At 58.8% G+C, this 1953-nt stretch overlaps 1 protein-coding gene across 1 annotated transcript in view; it reads left to right on the forward strand.

The window, feature by feature from the left end:
- The first annotated feature begins 213 nt into the window (after positions 1-213).
- The window catches only part of Psmb3 (proteasome 20S subunit beta 3), a 6370-nt gene continuing 4630 nt past the window's right edge, over positions 214-1953 (forward strand). The window contains exons 1-2 of the mRNA XM_010620071.3: positions 214-319; positions 583-767. Coding sequence (XP_010618373.1) covers positions 317-319; positions 583-767 — 188 coding nt within the window. The 5' untranslated portion in view covers positions 214-316. The remainder of the gene's footprint in view (positions 320-582; positions 768-1953) is intronic.

Here is a 1953-nt window from a genome sequence, read left to right on the forward strand (position 1 = left end):
GCGGCCGCCCCGCCCCCAGCGCGCTGCCTGGAGTCCAGGTCCGCCTCGATCCCGGCATGCACTGCACTCCAGCCTCTTCCGTGCTCGCGGTGACTTTTCACTTTCCGCTTTCCCCGCCTCCGTTTTGGCCTCTCAACCGAACTACCCCGTACAGCTGACTGACGGGAAGAAGAGCCAATAGACATTCGAAGTGGCCAAGCCGAGTCGGCTGCTCAGCCAATGGCGTGAAAGCAGTGAGATCCTCGGTGCAGTGAGAGCTGGAACTGGTGTAGTGGAATTGCAGAGGCGATCAGGGGGTCCTTAGACGACATCAGTCATGGTGAGATGGGACAAGGAAAGGGGGCAGCGGGTAGGAGTTCAGATACAGGGAGGGGATACGGCCAGGCTGCGGGGCGGAGAGGGCCTGGCGTTCGATAGACTGAAGAGGCTTCAATTCGAAGGGAGCGGACCGTGGGGAGGACCGTGAGTGCGGCTCCAGGCTGCTACGCGGGGCCCATCTCAAGCGGGAGATGAGTGAAGAGCGGGGCGCGCAGCAGCAGCCTTTGGCCCCTGACGCTGAGCCTCCCCGCTTTGTGTGCCCAGTCTATTATGTCCTATAACGGAGGGGCCGTCATGGCCATGAAGGGGAAGAACTGTGTGGCCATTGCCGCAGACAAGCGCTTCGGGATCCAGGCTCAGATGGTGACTACGGACTTCCAGAAGATCTTCCCCATGGGGGACCGGCTGTACATCGGCCTGGCCGGACTCGCTACCGATGTCCAGACAGTGTAAGTGCCAGGGGTCCCCGCCCACTCTCGGGCCTCCTCTCGGGCCAGCCTTGCCAGGCACCTGGACGCCGTAGGTGTCAGTCACCTACCAAACACTGCCCGTGAGTCTGAGCCTGCCAGATGCACTGTCAGGGACACCAAGTTGTGCCCCATCCAAACTTGAGTCTTCCGGGCGTTCCCAGATTGCCGTCCCACTTTACGGTTGGGGAAACCTAGGGTGTTGGAGCAAACCACGCCCAAGATGCCTGTTAATGAGTATTGGCTGGGACCCGAGCAGATCTCTTCAATACTAAGTCTGTGCTCGGTCCTAACGGATTTGGGGATATGGGGTCAAGTCGGCGGGAAGCCAGGCTGGAGGTGTGGCGGGGCAAGCCCTGCTGGGTCAGTTGTCTGCTTGACAATGGCCCTGTGGTTTGAGAGGAGGGAGAGCCAGGAGCTGAAGCACGTAGTTATCGTGATGGTCTTAAGTGTTAAGTTATGGTCACAGTGGAGTGACAGTGGTCAGAAAGTAAGGGATTTTTTGTTTTTTGTACTGGAAATTGAACCCAGGGTCTTCACACTGAGCTGCATTCCCAGTGGCCCCCTCCCCATCCCTTTTGAGACAGAATCCTCATTCATAAATTGCCCAGGCTGCGGTGGAACTTGAGGTCTCCCTGCCTCGGCCTCCCAGAGTGCTGGGATTACAGGCCTGTGCCACCACGCCTGGCTAGAAGGGATTTCTGAGAGTTGTTGTTGACCAGCCTTAGCGGCTGCTTTGGTACTGTGAGGCCAAAGAAGGACTCATTCACCGAGGTCCAGGCCTGGGTCTTTCCTTTTTTTCCCCTGGCGCTGGGGATGGAGCCCTGGGGCGCTCGAGTGTGGTGCTCGTCCTCTTACGCTTGCAGCCCCCGCCCCCAGTCTTTCTTCTCTTGCAGTCAGCCCCTGTATGCAAAGGTCCTCTGTCCTCAGATGCAACCAGTCTTGCAGGGAAAATACTGCTGGTTGGCTGGGGTGCAGCTCGGTGGCCTAGCATGTGGGAAGGGCCCTTGGCTTCAGTCCCCAGTACCAGGGGGGAAAAAGCAAAAAAGAAGGAAAGAAGCCGGGCGTGGTGGCGCACACCTGTAATCCCAGCACTCGGGAGGCTGAGGCAGGAGGATTGCTGGGAGTTCGAGACCAGCCAGGGCTGCATAGTGAGTTCCAGGTCAGT

Source organism: Fukomys damarensis, unplaced genomic scaffold (genome assembly GCF_012274545.1).
Source record: "Fukomys damarensis isolate Sample0158 unplaced genomic scaffold, DMR_v1.0_HiC HiC_scaffold_13, whole genome shotgun sequence".
In the NCBI taxonomy this organism is placed as follows: domain Eukaryota; kingdom Metazoa; phylum Chordata; class Mammalia; order Rodentia; family Bathyergidae; genus Fukomys; species Fukomys damarensis.